This window comes from Parasteatoda tepidariorum, chromosome 4, assembly GCF_043381705.1.
Source record: "Parasteatoda tepidariorum isolate YZ-2023 chromosome 4, CAS_Ptep_4.0, whole genome shotgun sequence".
In the NCBI taxonomy this organism is placed as follows: domain Eukaryota; kingdom Metazoa; phylum Arthropoda; class Arachnida; order Araneae; family Theridiidae; genus Parasteatoda; species Parasteatoda tepidariorum.
This window is the reverse complement of record NC_092207.1, coordinates 57,551,010-57,570,508: the sequence shown is the minus strand read 5'-3', so window position 1 is coordinate 57,570,508 and position 19,499 is coordinate 57,551,010. Positions and strand designations below refer to the sequence as shown.

General features: G+C 27.9%; 2 protein-coding genes across 2 annotated transcripts in view; both read left to right on the top strand.

Annotated features, from left to right (window-relative positions):
* Nucleotides 1-1,980: 1,980 nt before the first annotated feature.
* Nucleotides 1,981-9,492, top strand: LOC107437968 (cuticle protein 10.9-like). The gene is made up of 5 exons (XM_016050119.3): nucleotides 1,981-1,992; nucleotides 3,198-3,290; nucleotides 5,004-5,114; nucleotides 7,359-7,653; nucleotides 9,141-9,492. The coding sequence occupies exons 1-4, from the start codon at nucleotides 1,981-1,983 to the stop codon at nucleotides 7,602-7,604; spliced, it is 462 nt and encodes a 153-aa protein (XP_015905605.2). The 3' UTR covers nucleotides 7,605-7,653; nucleotides 9,141-9,492.
* A 5,023-nt stretch (nucleotides 9,493-14,515) lies between these two features.
* The window catches only part of LOC107437966 (ataxin-2 homolog), a 9,533-nt gene continuing 4,549 nt past the window's right edge, over nucleotides 14,516-19,499 (top strand). The window contains exons 1-2 of the mRNA XM_016050118.3: nucleotides 14,516-14,653; nucleotides 19,213-19,305. Coding sequence (XP_015905604.2) covers nucleotides 14,642-14,653; nucleotides 19,213-19,305 — 105 coding nt within the window. The 5' untranslated portion in view covers nucleotides 14,516-14,641. The remainder of the gene's footprint in view (nucleotides 14,654-19,212; nucleotides 19,306-19,499) is intronic.

Below are 19,499 nucleotides of genomic sequence, written 5' to 3'. Positions count from 1 at the left end.
AATATTTCTGACATCTAAGAGAATTACTTTTAATTTCATCAATTTGTTGTGGCTAGTACTTTCACTATGGAAGTAAAATTAATTATTTTTTATCTTTCCCATTTTTAATTTTGGTTTTCGCTATTCGTTTTTTAATTGATTTTAATAGAATAAAAGAAGATGATAAGAACTATGTTTTAAACTAATGTATTATTATTTTTTGAAACTATATTTTTTCATATAAAAATTATGAAAGTAGAATGCTTACATAAATTTATTTGAAAAATATCACAAAAAAGGGATAAAACTATGTTAAATCATTTATTAATGTTTTAATATTTACATAGTTTTCCTTAATTGAAAAATGTCTTATTTGAAATGCATTTAAAGTTTCATTTAAAAGGACATTGAAAATTTTGTTCTCTTTTAGAAATGTTTTCAAATTTTATTTTATGGCTTAAATAAATAAAGTAATGAAAACTTCCAATTTGCAGCTTGATCAGTTATAAGCACCATTATTGTGTAAGTGTTTTTCATTTTTTTTTATTTACTGGGGTATAAACAAAAGTTATGAAAACGTCTAGTACATTGGCTAATGTCATTTTTCATTATGAAAATCCTTTCACGTTTCTCTTTTTTATTTAGTAGAATAAATAAAGATGAAAAAAAAGCCCAGTATAATTTCTGAATAATATCCTTTTTTAAAATTTTTTACTAGTTTTTATTTAAATTTAAAAAATATGATAATCTCTCTATATTTTATAAACCAAGAGCTCACATCAGCAATGAAAATTTAGTTGTCCAATAGGACTACTTGGATATTTATTTAGTGGTCCAATTACATTTATCCAATTACATACATTACAATCGTTCATCTTAATATGATAGACAATCTTGAGAAAAACTAGAATTTTACAATTACATAAATCATGTTTTGGTACGCATCAAAATTATTAATTACTATCTATAACAACCTACAACTAATCAGATTCATTTGCCCATAATGATAAAAAAAAATAGTAGTTATTAAAATTACGTGTAATGAAGACAACAGAAAAAGTAAGAATTAAAAAAGTATTGTACTAAAAATTAATTATCTAAAAATTATAAAATTTTGAATAAAATCGACTCTAAAAAAAGCGAAAAATATTATTTTATTGATGAACAATTATACTGCCAGTATGTGTATGCAAAGCATAGCAAAATATGTAATTTTGAAATTTCACCACTTAAATTTAAAGAATTTTGTACTCGACACTTTCTGTTATTAAATTTAAATATCTCGCGTAAAGTAATAAAATTTGCGTAAATACATTTTTTAAATGCATGAGCTATTCTTCATTACCATCTTGTAAATTCCAAACGCACTTCAAAGCGACAAACTTCAGCGACATTTGTCGAACATTTGGCGACAAATGTCACCCTATTAGCGTTAACCCTAAACATGATAAACAGAAATACTTATATAACGTTTCATTCGTAATATATGTTAAACCACAATAATCTCAATCATCACCTTGGGTGTTCGAATCATACTGAATTAATTACTTCTATTAATTAAAACTGTCACAATTTTTCTAGCATGACAAATTTGTGTTACTCTGTGACCGAAGGAATTGACATAACTAGAAGCTTCATTAGGACATCTGAAGTTGTTCTAATACATTGCAAATGCAATTTTTTAATTATGGAAGAAGCCCTTTAAGGCTAGGTGCGGTTTCCGATTAAACGCGTGTAATGGATAGTTCGACCCGTTACGGCAACTAAAAGGCGGCTGCTGACCTGCACTTGAAAAAAAGACTCGAAGACGAATAGAAAAAACCGTAGATCACAGCCTTATTTTAAGTTACGTACTCAAGGGTGGTTCTTATTATGATTTGTTAATCGAATCAGCATTTTTTATGCTGATTTTTTTCAAGAAAAATTGAGTATATAAGTTCTTGGGTGATACGTTATGGTTATATTGTTGCTTTTGTGGTTCAATAGATAACTTGTATCATCATGATCGCTAAGGTAAGTTGGATAAGTAATATTGATTTGCCTGGAATACACGACGAAAATAATGCACGGATAAATGATTACAGTCACCGATTTAAATCAAAGATTCTTTCTAGATCGAAATATCTATTTTTTACTTAATCTCGATTAAAAGATAAAAAAAAAATATTTTCCATTTCTTTAGTAATGCAATTTTACTTACATTATATTAGAATAATGTTAAAATATTTATTATTTCGTTTGGGTACATCAAAGTTTTTTCTTCTTTTTTTTCCTCTTTTTTTCCAAAGGAGAATTTATAAACCATTTTTCATATCGATGATGGTGAGAATTGTAATTTTATTTTATTTTACAACCGGCGTTGAGCATTTAGATTCCAATTCTGAGTTTACGATTATCAATTTTCATTTCCGTAGCCTTATAATTTTGATGACAACGCAGATGACAAAGGAATTCCTGGATCAAGCATTGAGCCTTTGAGGAGAACTTTTTGAAGGAATTAACCTGCATTTGAGTTACATGGAGAGGAAAACCACGAAAAACCCCTATAGTTAGCTCGATTGGCAAGGGAATTCCAACCCATGATCCGTCTACTACTGAGGATATTTACTTCAGCTCTGTGATCGGTGCGAACTAGGAATGGAATTTATATCGACCAAACCACCGCTGGGATTCGAACCTGGACAGCCTCATTGGGAGGCGAACTCTCTATTCCCTGAGTCACCGCCTCTTCTTAAATCTCTTTTGGAGCTACGTGCTTCATGACGATTTAAGTTTCGAGAGACTCCTGATTACTACCTACAGAATTTATTACTGATCGAAATACCAACCGCTTTCCGACTAACTAAAGTTCTAAAATTTCTACTCGAGCTCTATGTCGAATGACAATGCAAATTTAATTCGTATTATGTGTAGAGTAAGCAAAAATTATGTCACCGAATAAAACTTATCATCAATCGCGATTTACACTACTTTCCGACTAGGTAGAGTTTTTACAGAACAACTTGAAAAGGACACTATCTCATTACGGAGAGCTAGACAAATTTCAGTATTAAGATCTATTACTGTATACAACCAGTGAAAGTAAGGCTCTAACTTACTTCAAGGCTTCTTCGCACTCGAGGCTTTCAAAGAAACTTTGTCATATATGGCCAACTTTATTTGGAAATTCTACATTTATTTCATTGAGTGAGTTATAAATTCTGAATATTAATTTTTAGGTAATTATCGCAGCAGCTCTTGTAGCTGTGTCATTGGCTCAACATTATGGATACCCAGAACCAGCCCATCATCATGAGGAAGAAAAGTACCCTGTAAGTATATAATTCTATATAAGTATATAAGTCTCTATATAAGTATATAAGTCTATATAAGTATATAAGTAAGTATATAAGTAATATGAATTTTGACATTATTAGTGTCATTTTTAGATTTAACAAAAATTAAAAATAAAGAAAGAAACCATGGAATAAATCTTTATAATGTTCTTATTGCTTTTTTTTTGGTAGACTAAATTCATTTTATGTAGAGTAAAATTTATAAGTTTATCGAACATTTGGAACTTTGTTCTGAATGTAAATTTTATTTTATATAACAGAACTTTTTTTTTTACAGCAAATGGATTTTAAGAGAATATGTATAATTTTAAGAAAATATTATCAAACCATGATTAAAGGATTACCTAGTTATGTAACAAATTTTAGAACCAATTAAGTTTGATACTTGAGAAAGTCTAAAACATTGTTTTAAATATGAATTTTACATTTTTAATAGTATTTTGTGCCAATTTATAGTCCTGATAGGTGAAAGAAAATATATTCTGATTGTGTAGAAATAATTATTATGTTAAACGTAGCAAATGTTGTTATAAAATAAGTTTTGAAAGTTTTGCTAAAAGGTATCCGTCTTATAATTAAAAATTTAACTGATTTTAGCCACTTTTTAATTTGTTTTTTTCTTGTATTATTTTTTGACTATTAAAATGAAAGCAATATTTTAATGCAATATTAACTCTAAATTAAAATATTTTGCTTAAAGGTAATGAATAATAGTTTTAACGATGGTAGAGTTCAAATAATTTTATAGAAGCGAAAAACTATTTAGTGCTTATTTAAAAAATAAAGTAGCACTGTAAATTCTTCGATAAGAATCTGTTTTTTAAATTTATCTAAAGAAAAATTTATGAAAATTCAATTTATATTAAAGGTTATATATCAAATAAAGCTATATTTTTGAAACTTTAAACGTTTATTAACCCTATTACGCAGAATTTTTATTAAATATATTTTTCATACTTTTTTCATAATTTTTCAAAATAAATTAAAAATATTATATTTAGCATTTTAATACTTTATAGGTATGGAATACAACATGAAACACTAGTATCTTTTTCTGCGTCAGAGGCGAAATCTTCCAAACGCAGCTCAATTCTAAACAATAATTTTTCAAATTTGTTCTTACTTAGATCTAAGAGAAACTATTGTTTAAACTTAAAATTTTTTTAATTTGCAAGATCAATTATTGATAAATCTTTAAATATGAATGAAGAGAAAAATTTTCAAGCTACTTTTTTTACATTTTATATCTTAGTACAAATATAATCTCGATAATATATGAGATTTTTCAGTAGCTATTAGACTGTTTATTATAATTAAAAAAATACCAAAATACACTTTTGCTTGTAATTTGAGCGTTAGAAAAAAAATATATAAAGGTCACCATTGTATAATCTACGTCAAAGCGACAACAAAATCACTGCAACTTCAAAATTGCAGAAAAACTAAATTGAGGAGATTAATATATTCGTTTGAAAATAAAACTTTTGACAATTTTGATATGAATTAAAAATGCAGGTTATTAAACATCTTTACAAATCAATTAGTGACAAAATAATTTGAAATCAGTTTTGAGTTAGAACTTTTTTCTTTTTTAGAATTAAAATAAAAGAAATAATAATTTTTGTTTATTACGTCGTTATATGGATTTTGGTTAAGAGATAACATAATTTATGCATAATATTTTTTCAGCCCCAACCATACGAATACGGTTATGAAACCAATGATGATTATGGCACCACCACCTTCAGAAAAGAGACTTCTGATGGAAAAGGCAAGGTTGAAGGCAGCTACGGATACAAGGTTTGTAAAGTCATCATTCTTTTACTGTGCGCTAAAAAAATTTAATTTTTAAAGTTAGGAATTTTAAAGGTTTATTGTTTTAAAATATTTACTAAAACGCGCTGTTTCGAAAATGTCCAGCATATTTAATTTCTTTAAAGTTAGAGATGCTCCATGTCCGTAAAAGGAAATCAAAACGGGTAGTAGAAACATTGCTGTATCTTTCTTCCGGAAGAAGGCTCAACACTGTAAAAAATAGCGATACTTTGGGTGCATTATCCGTAAAATCCATTGCACCGAAAAATCCATTTTTTCCTAAAAATATTATACCGTTAAAGCTGAAATATATAATAAAATATTATATACCAGGAAGCTGAATTTAAAGATAAGCTGTAGTATCATCTTTTCGTATTACAGTAATATGTATTTTGTATTTACAATAATGTTTATTTAATTGGTGTTATTCAGTGATTTTACTGTAATTATTGCGATAAAAATTTAAGTATATCAAGGTTTTTGCTCTGCATCAAGTTGCGGTTAAAATGGATTTTACGGTAAATTTTTTTTACAGTTTTAGATTCCGAAATTTTGCAGGGTACCTATTCAGTAAATATAAAAGTTTTACCCGTTAATAAGTTAATCTGTTTAGTTACTTTGAAGGAAAGGTAAAAATAAAATTTTCTTATTGCCATTTTTTCATTTTTTCCCGGTTAAATTACAGTATTGTTAAATGTATTAAATTATTTCAAACATTTTCTTAACCTTTAAAGTGTTTATTCTTAAAATGTGAATATTTTAAGCATGCCTACTGAAATTTAGAAAAGAAACTAACAAGAAGTTGAACGATGAACTATAATAAAAATAACAATAAATTTATAAATAATGAAAATAGTGATGAAATAAATATCATTTAATGCAATCAATAAAAACAAACATATAAATAAGTATGATAACAACTAGAATAAACTAAATTAGTTTCACGAAATTATTTTATTCTATTCCTTCCAGTGTTTATTTAAAATGGGAAAAAAATCATATTCTTATGAAAGAGAGATAAATAATGTACTTTTTCTGTACATACAAAAGCACGTTTCCAATAACGCTAAATTGTTATTTTAACATAGTTTTACACACCACACTTTAAGTAAAAAATAACTATTTTCTTCCTAATATAATGTTTATAGTGCATCAAAAATGAAATTTAACTTTTTGATTCAAAAACATATAAGTTTTTACACACAGAAAAAAATTTGAGTTATATAACCGGACAGAATAAAAGGGACATTTTTGGTTTAATAAACATATTCCGGTTAATAAAACTAAAATATACGAAACATAAACCACTCATTTAATACTTTCTCAATTCACACGGTACACAAAATTACAGTTTGAAAAATTCTGACTCTTATTTCCTCTTATTAGTAAAAAACGCAAAATTAACGCGTAAATTAAACCGAATAAATTGTTTAGAGTTATGCTCTCAGGTATCATGCTAAAATTACCAAATTTTATTACTTATTATAAAACCATATTTAATTATTCATTAAAAAAATATTATTCAGAAAAAATCTTCTTCAGAAAGCGCTTCAGAAAAAATTATCAAAATTTTCGGTATTACCATTGAATCTGAAACACGGTTAATTCAACCATATTCTGGTGGTTTTAACTGAACTTTTTTTTTCTCTGTTTTCATTAGACTTAAAAGTATTTTAAGATAGCTGCTTTAATTCAAAACTTAAAACCTGAAGCTAGAATCTTTTTACATAAATTGCTAAATATTACTATGATTATGTTTTAATTGCAATCTATAGTGTAATTATTCTTAATATCGAAAGATTAATTACTTTCAGTATGCTACCTAGATTATGAACGTTCTATATTCATCACCACACTAAGTTTTTGGTCAGAAAAATGATATATATTCCATTCCAATTGAAGAACTTTGCGGAAGAACTCTCTAATTGACTTTTAAAAAAAACTGTGTAAAAACAGTAGGAAGCTGTATTTAAGGATAAGTTGTATTATCATCTTTTTGATCGGAAACTCTCTTATTTAAATGTTTAGGATAATCAATTTATTTTCATCTCTTGGGGCAATATGGTGACATTGCTCCAAAAATTCGGGTGCTTTAACATAATATTCACTACACGCGTCAATTATAAAAACTTTTTTTTCTTTGTTTGTTTTTTTTTCTTCTTTAAGTCACACTTCTTTAAGTTTCTTAAGTCACACTCCAAGACAAGCTTCATTTGTATAATTTTTTAGGACCTCCATGGAATTGAACGAATTGTAGAATACGTCGCTGATGAGCATGGTTACAGAGCCCAGATCAAAACTAACGAACCAGGAACTGAAGCACAAAACCCCGCTGATGTTGAACTCGATGCCAAACCCATAATTGTTGAAGAGCCACCCAAGTACGCAGCCCCTGCATACTCTGCACCTCAACCACATTACTACCCAGAACCCGAACACTACGAACCACGAGTTCCCCACTACCCACGATATTAAGTACTACTTAAGGGGTTTCTCACGGCAGCTGAAGTACCTGATATTTTCTGTAAGTATTCACTTTTGTCATTTAACAGGTTTTAAGAAACTGGTGGTCATTTTTATTAGTCACGAAATAATGTCAGCGTTTAGACAAATGTCATTGTACACTTTAAGAGAAAAACAATAGCTAGCTAATAATTTAAATGCATGCTAGTAAAATTAGCAAAATGGCGTCCGAGCGACAAGTACAAGTTTGAGATAATGCCACCTTATGCTTTTTTTTTTTTTTTTTTTAAATTTTTAATTTTTAAATTTCCCAGTTTGATTTGAATAGCCAATCATGTTAAGTGATGAGCTGACGTCACTTGAATGTAATGATGGATCTCGATATTTTAAAAAAAAATGCAGACTCGGTAGATTTTACATCACTACTAATAGTAGAAATCATAATATTTGGTTGAAATTTTTTTAAACTTTAATAAACGTCTTCCTGTTTTTCTTTTTCTATTCAAAATACGGTGCGTTGATTACCAGTTTCGAAAGCATAAATCTGACAAATTAGCATTGTAACTCATTGAGGGATTTTCTTAACTGTAATTGTCTACTTTGAACTAAACTTTCTTTAAGAATTTGTTTTTAATTTTTAATTTTGTGAATGTGATTAAAAAGAAATGAGATTAAAAATAACTTCAGTTTTAGAAAAACCCGTGAAAAGTTAAACTATAATATCAGTACCTGAAATCATATTCAATGCTAATTTTATTTAACTTTAAAATGCTAAAATGAGCCCTATATTTAGATTAATTTAGTTTAATTTAACCATGATATTTTTTAAATCAAATTGAAAAAAATTTAATGGATATTAAGGATATCACTTGTCATCTTAACGTCGTCATCACCGTAAATTTATTTATTTATATATTTACATACACATTAATATATTTAAATATTTATGAAATATTGCTGTCTAATTTCTATTATGAAATATTCTGATTTTAAACTCAGTATAGATTAAGCTTTAAAAATCTATATAACTATAAATATTTTGTTTATGTGCTTCAATAATTCCTTTTGCATAATTATTTCAGATAAATAGAACTCTTATTTAATATTAGTTTAAATGATAATTTGGATCAGAATTTTTTGCAGCGATATTATCTTTTTGCATTGACTATTTTCATTCACTGATATAAAAAAATATTTAGCGGAAAGTATTTCATAAAATTATCTCTCTTTTTCATTTTAAGTTCATTATAATAATAAATAAGTATTAAAAGAGGAAAAAATTAAATTATGTGCTAGAATATTAAAACACATTATTTAATTAAATATTAGTTTAGAGATCATGGATTGTCTATTTTCATAAGACTGATATGAAAAAAAATGTTTTATGAATACCTTTTTGTAAAATTATTTCCTTTTTAATAATTTTAAATTCATTATAATAATAAACATTAATTAAGAGAAAAATATTAGAAAGAAAATATATAATTTATGTACTAGAATAGTAAGAAATATTATTTTATTAACTAATTTAAATTTCTATCATTACAGGTCTTTAGCCCTTCATGCTCTCCCTGCCTTTTCTTTATTCTCTATAAAGATTTTCTGAGGTTTTAGAAGTATGGATTTTATGGGTGGTGTACTGCTCTTCGTCTTCTATTGCTCTATGCTTTCCTTTTCCGTTTTCGAAAATATTTCCTTGAGGTGATGCATTTCTTGTCTGCAAACTCCATGCTCTACTCTCTTTTTTTATTTATTTCACAACTCCCCAGAAGAAATCAGCAAATTTTTGTTATGATGAACTGTATTTAATGTGAGCAGTGTGTTTTGTTTGTTTTGTATTATTTATTTTTGTGTGTTACGCAAATATCGAATTAATGTAAATGTCAAAAATAAATTTTTTTATGTAACGTTTAAAGTTTTGCTATCATTTGTTTTTGGAAATAACAGTACTGACTTTATTCTGCATACTAAAAATTAATATAATCTTTCACAGTGCGCTGCAACAAATTCCGGATCAAATTAAGGTAAAAAGTTCCAGCACTTTGGGTGCGTCATACTTAAAATCCGTCTTACCGTGAAATCCATTTTTATCGTTATATACTATACCATAGTTTTTTTCAATAATATTTATTTAATTAGAGTTATTGAGTGATATTACGGCAATTATTACTGTAAAAATTGTCTGTGATAGATGCTCAAATTTCACGAAACTTTCTTCGTTTTTGACGAAATCGTTTCCTAACACATACTCCGAGCAAAAATTTCGTCAAAGTGACAAAATAGCTACCGTCACTTCCTCGAGGTAATGAATCTTGTCAAAATTAATAAAATATTTCGTTATTCTATTTTTTCCAAAAGCAAAAAAAAAAGAAAGAAAGAAAGAAACTTGATGAGTTTACTATATCTAACTTTTCAATAATCATCAATTTTCAATAATCATTCAACAATAATTATCAAATAATTACGTTATCGTGGGCAGCATATCAGCGGATTAACGCCACCCAAACAAAATAAGTTGAACTGGTAGAACAGAGAGATAAAATACAGGCTGACCGGGAGTGGAATTCGAACCCGAGATCCTTTTGGTACGAGGATAATTCCTTGATCACCATTCAGTCCGATCGGCTAGGTTCGCGATTCTATTTTTTAAAACCTTGTCTTCCTTCCAGTGTCGTCATTTCAATTATCAATCTCCTCCAACGCACAGTGATGATATTCCGAATTAACGCAGTATTTTCGTCATATATTTGAGAGTTCACGCTTTGTCACAAATAATGTGATTTCGGGACGAAATGATTCTCAAAATTAACGAAATTCAGTTCAAGGATTGTAGAATCGTCAAAAGTGAGAGTTTATTTTCAAGAATGCCGGATTTTTCATTCCGCAATATGTTCAGGTAAAAATGGATCTTGCGGTATAAAATGCAACGGCACCCTGAGTGCCGGTACTTTTTACCGTAATTCGATCCAGAATTTCTAACACTGTGTGACATCTTAACCTGATTTTTGCAATATATCTTCTTGGCTTATGAACAGAACATGTTGAAGCGAAATTTGATTATCTTAAAAACAATTAAAAATTAAGAAGAGAAAATGTTTTAATATTTCAGGGCGTTAAAAAGCAGTTTGACAGTTTTATATCGAATCATTTCAATTTTTGAGTTTCATGCTTTTGTTTGTAACCGCTTGAATTTTTCACTATTTTAATTAGGGTTGTAAGTTAAGTCTTATTTTTTAAAATTTTTTTAATGTACATTAGTATCACATTCAAACACCCATTTTGAGTCTTACCATAGTGCAAATTTGCTATAACCTTAAGGTTCTAAGTTGATATACATTGCCGTGCAAGTTATTCTTAAACATTTAACTGTATATGGTTCAGCCTGAGTACAAACATGCTTTAATCTAACCAGCTTATTAAAATTGTAGCACTTTTAAAAAATAATACATTAAAAAAACTGATATTATTGTTTATTCTTGATCCAATTCTTAAGAGAATGTAGAGAAATAAAAATTAATCACAAATTAAAAGAATGAATAATTCAATTTCTGGCTTAAAGTTCGGATCAAATTTTGTCTCGAATTAAATAAAATAGCCAACTTACATGAACGCAACTATAAATTTAGATATTCAATGATGAATAGTGGTGATTTGTATTGCAGGATATTAAAAAATAAGAGTCGCTCTAAACTATAATCTTTTCACTGAGTAAAAAGCATTGTCAAAACTACCAAAATATAATAAAGTTTACCGTGTTTCAGGCTCAATGGGAATGCTAAAAACAGAGTAATTTTTATCGAAGCACTTAAGTAAAATTAACATTAAAATATGGCTTTATTACCATGCTGAAGTTCGATAATTTTAACAGAAATTTTTTTTCTCTGTGCATATAAAGAACTTCTTTAAACTTAGTTTTTTTTAATTTACTTTTACAATCTAGTTTAAAAACTGCTAGTTTTCAGTTTCAGTTATGAAAACTTATGGCACGAAATACTTGTTTCTTTCTCTCGAAGATATACAATGGATAGGGGGCGCAACAAAAATGAAAATGTTTCAATTTATAAAAAACAATAGTACGTGATAGAATTTTTTATAAGCTTTCATGAAATCAACTTTCAAAAATCTATCAAAATTAACCATTGATTTTTAAAAACTTTTTTTATTTTAGGTCAGGGTTATTCATAAACTTGCACAGGTGTAAAAACTTCGATAATCATTTCTTTGTTACTTGCGAAATTCAATTTAGAAGAAAAAAAGGATGTGGACAAAATCTTTGTGTTTATTTATTTTCAGGAAGAAATAGTATAAACAAATACGAAACTAAATTGAATATTTTTTAAACAAAGCATCTCTTAGGAAGCATTACGTTTGAGGAAGGGTGGGTTCTAGAATAAACACTATTTCGAAGGTGTTTGGCAAAAACACAATGCAAAAACTATTGTTTTTATTTAATTATATGTGTAAGTTATTTATTTGGCAGAAAAAAACTCCTGCATGACAAAAATTATTTATTGTTAGCGCATTAAGAAATTTCGAAGCAATAATAAACAAGCATTACTGAAATGACCTAAATTGAATTATATTGATGACTTTGTGCATGGTATATTAAAAAAACAATGTTATTTATTTATTGCTTACAAAATAAACCGAATGACGCTCCAGAATTTTTTCACCAAACAGTATTTTATAATTTTTTTTCTATCGGTCAAACGATTCATAGAAAATATTTGAAAAAAAGAATGTCATTTTACTATTTGAGGTAAATGAAGTTTATGAATTAGTGTTGGAAAAAGTTCCTTTTTACATTGGCTCTAATTTATTATATTGTGACACTTAAAATTTAATGTAACTATTGTCTTATTAATATATATATACACAGTCCAGTCACATTAATGTGACCACCACCTACTTTCGACGTCAACGTGAAATAATCAATCACAGAGTGCATGTGGCAGCACATTACAGTGTAGTGTATATATTGGATGTCGTAGGGCATCGAAAAGCATTTTAGTCGTTGGCGCAATGCAAAAACGTAGCGATTTATCCGACGTCCAAAAGGGCATGATTATTGGCTTTCGGGCCATATTTAAAAACTTGTTAAGNACGTGCAACTGTTGAGCAACTGACCGTCCAGATGAACCAAGGGGCTACCAAGAGTGTATCCTCAACAACTGTTCAGCGAACGCTGCTGCGCATGGGCCTCCGCAGCAGACGCCTGGTTAATGCACCCATGCTGACTGCTGTTCATCGGTGACGAAGGCTGGAATTTGCACGCCAGTACCGCAACTGGACGTCCACAGAGTGATAACAGGTGGCTTTTTCCGATTAATCACATTTTAGCTCCATGGGACAGGTGGACGTTGGCGTATACGGAGTGAAACGTCTGAAAGCAAACACCCTGCAACAATTGCCGGAAGGCTGCAGGCTGGAAGAGGGAGCGTTATGGTTTGGGGAATGTTTTCCAAGCATTCATTGGGTGCACTTATCATTGTGGAAGGCACTATGGATCAGTACAAGTACGTATCTGTCCTTGCGGACCACGTCCACCCCTACATGCAAATGATTTTTCCTCAGAATGATGGCATCTACCACCAGGACAATGCGAGGTGTCATACAGCTCGCAGTGCATGTGCGTGGTTCGAAGAACACCAGGATGAATTTACCGTACTCCCCTGGCCAGCAAACTCACCGGATTTAAACCCAATCGAGAATCTGTGGAACCACCTCGATCGGGTTGTTCGCGCCATGGATCCTCAACCGCGCAATTTAGCGCAGCTGGCCACGGTACTGGAGTCGGCATGGCTCAACATCCCAGTGAACACTTTCAGAAACCTAACTGACTCTCTTCCTGCACGTGTCGTAGCGGTTCGCTCTGCCAAAGGTGGTTATTCTGGATTTTGACAGGTGGTCACATTAATGTGACTGGACTGTGTATATATATATATATTTGAAATTTAATGTAACTATTAGTGTCTTAATTTTAAAATACTTTTCTTAATTAAGAATTCTTAATTAGATTCAATGGACTATTTATCTATTGCTAAATAGTCCATTGTCTTAGTGTCTAATTATTAATTATTTTAAAATGAATTTAAATTACCCTTAATTACAGATAAGCTTTCATGAATCTTCATTACTTTAAATATTTATGAAATTTAAAATAATTATTTTAAGTATAAGTTGTGGAAATATTATTATTTATTTTTAAATTTAGATGGTTTTTCTAAGAAAAATTTAGAAAAAAAACAGTAAAATTCAATAAAAGTAAATAAAAGCAACAAAAAAAATAATTTTTGATATTATTTTTTTCGAACTGAATTGAAAGAAAAATGTAACAATTTACAAATACTATGTGCAAAAATTACTTGCAATTATGCATCTATAAGACCAAAATTTACTCTAAAGTAAGTTTTTAAATGTGTAAATCCCATATTCAGTTCAACTCCAATTCCTATTCTCGCCACATTCTTTGCAGCACATAAACTGAGGGTCATCAAAGAACACTAATCGAAACAATTAATACCTGTCAATAAAATTGCTCCACATTAGGATAATTCATTGAAATTTTTTCTTCTCAATACATGACTGGAAACAAAGAAAATCAACTAAGAGACTTGTGAAACCCAATAAAAAATTTCTACCACTTTCTACAGACGCGCCCTTGTAATTGATCTCATTTTTATAGTTCTTGGTTTCATCTTTTTGGATGATATTTGGCATTGACCCTTTTAGAATCTGACATTGCCGGTAAAACGAAACAAAAAAATTGCTCATCGAGAGTGTGAAGATAGCCTCTTACATTCTTATACCATCCTTTCTTTATTTCACGCCGTAGGGCACTGCCAAATAAAATAGACGGCGATTTTTCCGAGGGGGCATCCTGCATTGAAATGATCTGGATGTTGCAAAACAATTTTTTGATGATATTTTATTTTTTTAAAAGGTATATAAAACGATGGTCTTTTGGTAAAAAAATATCATAACCTGTTGAACCAGGCATCAGGCAAGGAAGATAAGACGGTACACTAGTTCCTTATTTTGAGCTTGACATGGTTTTTAGAGTGAGTTATTTTCTCTTTCTAGTTTTCCTTTAGAAAACTCAAGAAGTATTAAATGCTTTATTAGATATATGAAACTTTTATAAGCTAAATTTTTGTAACACATATTTAAATGCATAAAAAATTTAAATTTGTGTGAGTTAATAGGTATTTAGTTTTTTTCTTCGTATTAATAATGATTTGATGCTCTTACTTTGTAAAGCAGATTAATAATAGCGTGTTTAGTTAACTATCATAGACACATAATATATATTTTTAGAGCTGAGATGCTTTAGAGCTTAGTATTAATTTAAATACAATTTGAAAGTTATATTGTTTTGGAAATTACATCAAGAATGAGTGAGGCAATTAGGTTACTTCAAAAAATTTCAAAAAATTTAATTTTTTTAAAATTAAAAACTAAAGAGTTAAGCACTGAGAAACAATGATCAAAACTAGCAAAATATTATAAAATTTACTATGTTTCCGCTCATTTAGGAACCCCAAATAACTTGAGTTTCGTGAAAGTAATAGTAAAATATATTTTTATAAGAAGGGATAAAATTCTGTAAATGGGGTAAAATTTGGTAATCTTGTCATGATGCCTTAGAGCATGACATAAAAACATTTATTAGGTTGAATTTGCTTTCAAGGTTACTAAATGTGAATTATTATATTTTTTATTAAATGTGTGGTATGAAGAGCCATAATGTTGAGAACGAAAATTTCCGGTAAACCGTTACCATATGAACAATGAACAAAAAAATTAGCAAATGAATGGTTTTAATACCGTATATTTTGATTTTATATTTCATTATTATGATTAGTATTTTTAACATAATAATAAGAATTATTTATTATTATTTTTTAAGCATCTATTATCTAATTATTATTTAAACATAATGGTTAGAAACATAATATCTGAAATTATTTTTTTAAACCAGAAATGTTATTACCATATAGTACAATAATTTTATCAGAATTTTTTTCTCCATGTGCACATTTAACTTTCTATAATTCAAATTTACATTGATTCATATAAGTAATTATTAAGGGTGCAGGAAATTTGCACAATAATATGGTTCAATGTATACCAGGCCTTCTGACAGAGTTTCGTCAACATATATGGACAAGAAATTAAACTAACAATCTCGAATCACTAAAATAGCACTCCGAACCTTATTTCTCAACTGTCTCTTAAACTATATAGATTAATTTAATATTTAAATTCTATAATTAAATAAAATAAAAACCAAACATTTATCCCCTTTTATTTTTGACACACTTTAGTACTTCCGCGAGAAGAACAATTACCCCTCCCTTCTTATTGTGTTTCTCAATCTATCAATTAATGAACTTTAACGATTAATAACGACTTTAAGAAATGAGATTTTTTTTTAGTATTCTTAAAGAAGAATATTTTAATCACACAGTACATTAAAATTTAATGACCTTTTTCCCAATATTTTATGTTTCGTTTAAGCGAAAAAGACCCCTTGTTCATTACATTCATGTTAATATCGTATTAAATAAATGAAAATCTGAATTTTAATAGGAATTATATTCTTTAATTTTAACTACCTGGCTGATAATAATATTTTCCGTATAAGCAATAAGGAACTTTGAGAGACATAAAAACAATCATTAAATTTGCAGTTAGTTTACCCAAAACAGTACAATGTACTAGATAGTTTCTTTAAAGAAGAAAAATAACGTTTTTTAAAAGATAGCTCTCGTCTGCTCTCATTTTAAATGATAATTTTATAAATTGTTAAAGTGAATAGTAAATTTCCAAAACTGAAAAAGATTCAGAATTTTAAAACTTAAGAAACTATGTAACAGATTATTCAACATGATAAAATTATCATCTTATCTTCAGCCTGATAAAATTATGTTACAAATAAATTATCCTTCAGAAAATGGAAATACATTTTTCAAATTATACTGTTTTGATTATATTATACATTATACTTGCTATTAGTTACAGGGTAAAAAATTCTGGAAAAATTCTCATTCTGTATGGTAATGACATTTGTGATGAAAAAAAAAACCCTTCTCGTTAATAAAGCCAAGATATACAGTATTTTAACAGTTAATTTGGTAATTTTTCCGTTCATACGATAACGGTTTACCAGATTTTTCTGTTTTTCAAAATTATAGCTCTTTTTACAAGACATGTAGTAAAAAATGCAAAACTGTATTGTGAATTTAACCAATTAAGTGGGCTTTTTTTTATGACGTGTTCTAAGTTATCATGATAAAATTACTCAAAATTTTGCCACATTCACCAAATTTGCCACATATTATAAAACAATAATTTATTGTTAAAGTAACCAAATTCATCACTAAAGTGCGACGTAGAGCTTCTTAGTGTTCTCATACAGCCAAAAATGCAATATATTCTACTATATTCTGGTAGTTTCGACCGTTCTTGTTTTCGTAATGTACCCTCTATATTTTAATTACTGATAATTAGTTTGTTTATTAGTGACTTTTTTATATTATACTAATTGGTAACTATTTTAGATATCATATGTGCTGAGGACTATTTTTAATAATTTATTTAAGGATAACTACTTTCTATATTATACTGGTAACTATTATACTTACTAGTGACCATTTTTAATATTTTACTTGGATAGCGTCTTAACATAAGTATATATAATTTTATTACTTTTTCAGAGATAGACTTTCTTTCTACTCTAGACTTTCCTTGATTCATTTAGCTTCGGTAATTTCGTTAATTTTAATTTCGTTAATTTCGTTAATTTTAGTTAATTTCTTTATTTATTTAGTTTCGTCCAACATTTCTTTCCCAACGTCTTAGAAATTACCAGAACTAAAAAGAATAATGTAATTGTAAGTTTTTATTCGTCAGTAACATTAAAGAAAAATGGATTCAACAAAAAAAAGTGACAAAAGCGTCGAAACTGTTTTTTAAAGCATAACCGTTACAATATAATAGAATTAAAATATAAAAAACTTAAAAAAAGAAAGAAAAAAAAACTGTTTTGTCAGTTCCGTTCTCGATCTGTCAAAAGAGTATGCTTTATTGGAGAAGTTGTTGGAGAGTGAAAGTTAAATGAGACCATTACATAGATCTGGAGAGTTAACCAGCTACTAACCTTGTTATCTCTAGTTGTAATCTGTTATATTGTCGCAATTAGGACGTCCAGTTTAAATCATCCTTTTTAGGAACATTGTCACTTGTAGACAAAGAAAAATGATATCCTTATATTGATAACCTATTATCGTTTCTTTCCAAACTATTCCTTTGAAATTTAATTTTAGCTATGGAGAAATAAATCACTTAAAATTATTTATAGAAGCCAACCAATGTTTTTGCAGTGGTAAGTTTATTTTAATTATGTAAATAAAAGTAGGTTTATGACAGATATTTCTGTTTTCTTCTTCCTATTATTTTATGGAAAATAAAACTTTGCTTTTTTTTGTTAGAAAGATTTTTAAGATGATGCATTTGAAAAAATAAGAATAAACTGAATAAACTCAATGAAACAAGTTGTAATCGTTGAATTAGTTGCTTATAGGAGTTCCGAAATAATGAAAAAGGATAGAATGTCAATTAATGTGAATATATATAAAGCAAATATGTTTTATTTTCTTGGTAAAAATAATTAAAATTTCTTTTAATCTAGAGTATTTGTTAAAGGCCGAAATATGTATTTCAAGTCTAAATGAATTTTTTTTCAGGAACAAGACTTAATGTTCGGTACGGGGCTACTATTTAATTATTTTCATTGATTTATGTCATAAATTTCTTTTATATGCTTTATAATAAATTTTCCTATTGAATTAAATTGAAAACTGATAGACAGCATTAAAATAATAAAAATAAAATGTAAAGGAAGAACTATAAGATAAATTATATAAATTAAAAAGTATTAGTTATTATGCGGGATAATAAAACATAATCATAAAATTAAAATAGTTTTAAATTTACTTATAAGGACACATATCATGTGAAAAAATTAATTCTCTTTCTCTTTTTTTCTCATGAACGAATAAATGAATAATTAAAAATCTTTTAGAATTATTTTCAGCCACGGAGGCATGACATATTTTTTTTAAATAAAATATATCGCTTTTTTGTTGTAAATATTTAATAGTTATCTTCAAATCAGTCAAGTTTCTTAATTTCACGCATGAAAAATTACAACGAAAAATAGCTCCATACTATTACAAATTCAATAATATTGTTAAACTACCAAATGTGAAAATAAATTACATTTTTTCCGAAAACTTTTTGAAGCTTATACACGCACTTAAACATACATTTTAAATAATGAACCTCAGTTTAAGAAAAAATAATTAAACTAATTTTTTATAGTTATTTATCGTGTTAAAAATACTTATTATACCTTTTCTTATAACACTTTAAAAACAGACAATTCATGTGACAAATTTAATGTAAATGTATAATATTTTTCATTTTCTAGTTAAAATTAATAACAAATATAAAACTTGCAGATATTCACATAAATGATTGTAACTAGCGTTCATAAAAGGTCATTCATATTCTGCCTATTACTGAAAATCTGAAATTGTGTTTTTTTTAATTTCAGATTCCACTTTTTGCAGCTTTGGTTGCAGTTTGCTTTTGTAATGCGCCAGATACTTTTAGAATAGATGGAAAGCAAAGCTTAGAAGAATATAAAGTAAGTACACGGAGAAAAAATTAATTACTATATTGTATGGTAATGACGTTTTTGGGCAAAAAGAAACATAATTTTAATAATAAAAACCAAGATGTACGTTATTTAGACTATTCACTTCTCAATTTTTCAGATCCTCAATTTATATATATATATAATACTGCCTCTTCCTCAATTATATATATATATATATATAT

What these genes read in the sequence shown, in the direction of transcription:
- LOC107437968 (XM_016050119.3), top strand. An exon ending in ATGAGGAAGAAAAGTACCCT is followed by an intron (nt 3,291 to 5,003) that starts GTAAGTATATAA and finishes ATATTTTTTCAG; the next exon opens with CCCCAACCATACGAATACGG. An exon ending in AAGGCAGCTACGGATACAAG is followed by an intron (nt 5,115 to 7,358) that starts GTTTGTAAAGTC and finishes ATAATTTTTTAG; the next exon opens with GACCTCCATGGAATTGAACG.